At 37.8% G+C, this 911-nt stretch overlaps 1 protein-coding gene across 1 annotated transcript in view; it reads right to left on the reverse strand.

Annotated features, from left to right (window-relative positions):
• Positions 1-911, reverse strand: part of Sfi1 (SFI1 centrin binding protein) — a 116,963-nt gene that overhangs the window by 112,957 nt on the left and 3,095 nt on the right. The window contains exon 2 of the mRNA XM_023705857.1: positions 491-608. Coding sequence (XP_023561625.1) covers positions 491-513 — 23 coding nt within the window. The 5' untranslated portion in view covers positions 514-608. The remainder of the gene's footprint in view (positions 1-490; positions 609-911) is intronic.

Here is a 911-nt window from a genome sequence, read left to right on the forward strand (position 1 = left end):
TTTTTTTTTAATAGTACTGAGCACTACACCTAGTGCCTATATATACATGCCCAAACATTTTTCAATTTTTAAAAGGTCTCAGTAAGTCCCTAAATTGCCCACGGTGGGCTTGAACTTCCAATCCTCCTACCTAAGTCTCCCCAAAAGTGCTGGCATTATATGCATGCTGCAGCACAGCCAGCTTCAAAATGATTTTTTTTAACTGTAAAATAATGTATAAAATGTAAATGAGGGCCAGGGATATGCCTCAGTAGAATAAGTGCTTCCCTGGCAAGCACAAGGGCCTGAGTTCAATCCCCGGTTCTGCCAAAAAAAAAAAAAAGTAAATTATATTACAGTTGAGAAATAAAAGATCAAAGACAGAAAGTCCTTACCTATACTTTCTACATCACTCATTAATTCCTGAAACTTTTTTCATTACTATTTCTACACATAAAATATTTACAAATCATAATGTCAGTTATCTTTTTTGTCATGTCCTGACACTCACCTAACTTCAACCTTCTTCTCCATCCTCTGAATAATCTATTTTTTGATGAAAATTGAACCAGTGGCTTGAGAATACACTTCTTAGATTATTCAGGGATCAAAGTCTTTTCCCCTTCCAACTGTAAGAGAAAGGGGAACAAAACAGTAAATTATCTGCAAATACTCAAGTGTCACACTTCCAATCAGCTCTTTGTCAGCTGCTTTCTTGCCCCCTTCCTTCTTAATTCAACACTAGGTAAGCATAAGAGGTCTCTAACTTTAAATATTCCTTTTTTTTTTTTTCTTTTTAATGTATTTGGTTATTACTGGGTCTCACTACCCAGCTTGGACTCATATAGTGATCCAACTGTTTTCAGCCTCCCCAGTGCTGGGATTACAGGCATGTGCCACTACACCCGCAGCTCAGCCCACCCTAGGGGTGG

This window comes from Octodon degus, unplaced genomic scaffold, assembly GCF_000260255.1.
Source record: "Octodon degus isolate 3935 unplaced genomic scaffold, OctDeg1.0 scaffold00230, whole genome shotgun sequence".
Taxonomy (NCBI): Eukaryota; Metazoa; Chordata; class Mammalia; order Rodentia; family Octodontidae; genus Octodon; species Octodon degus.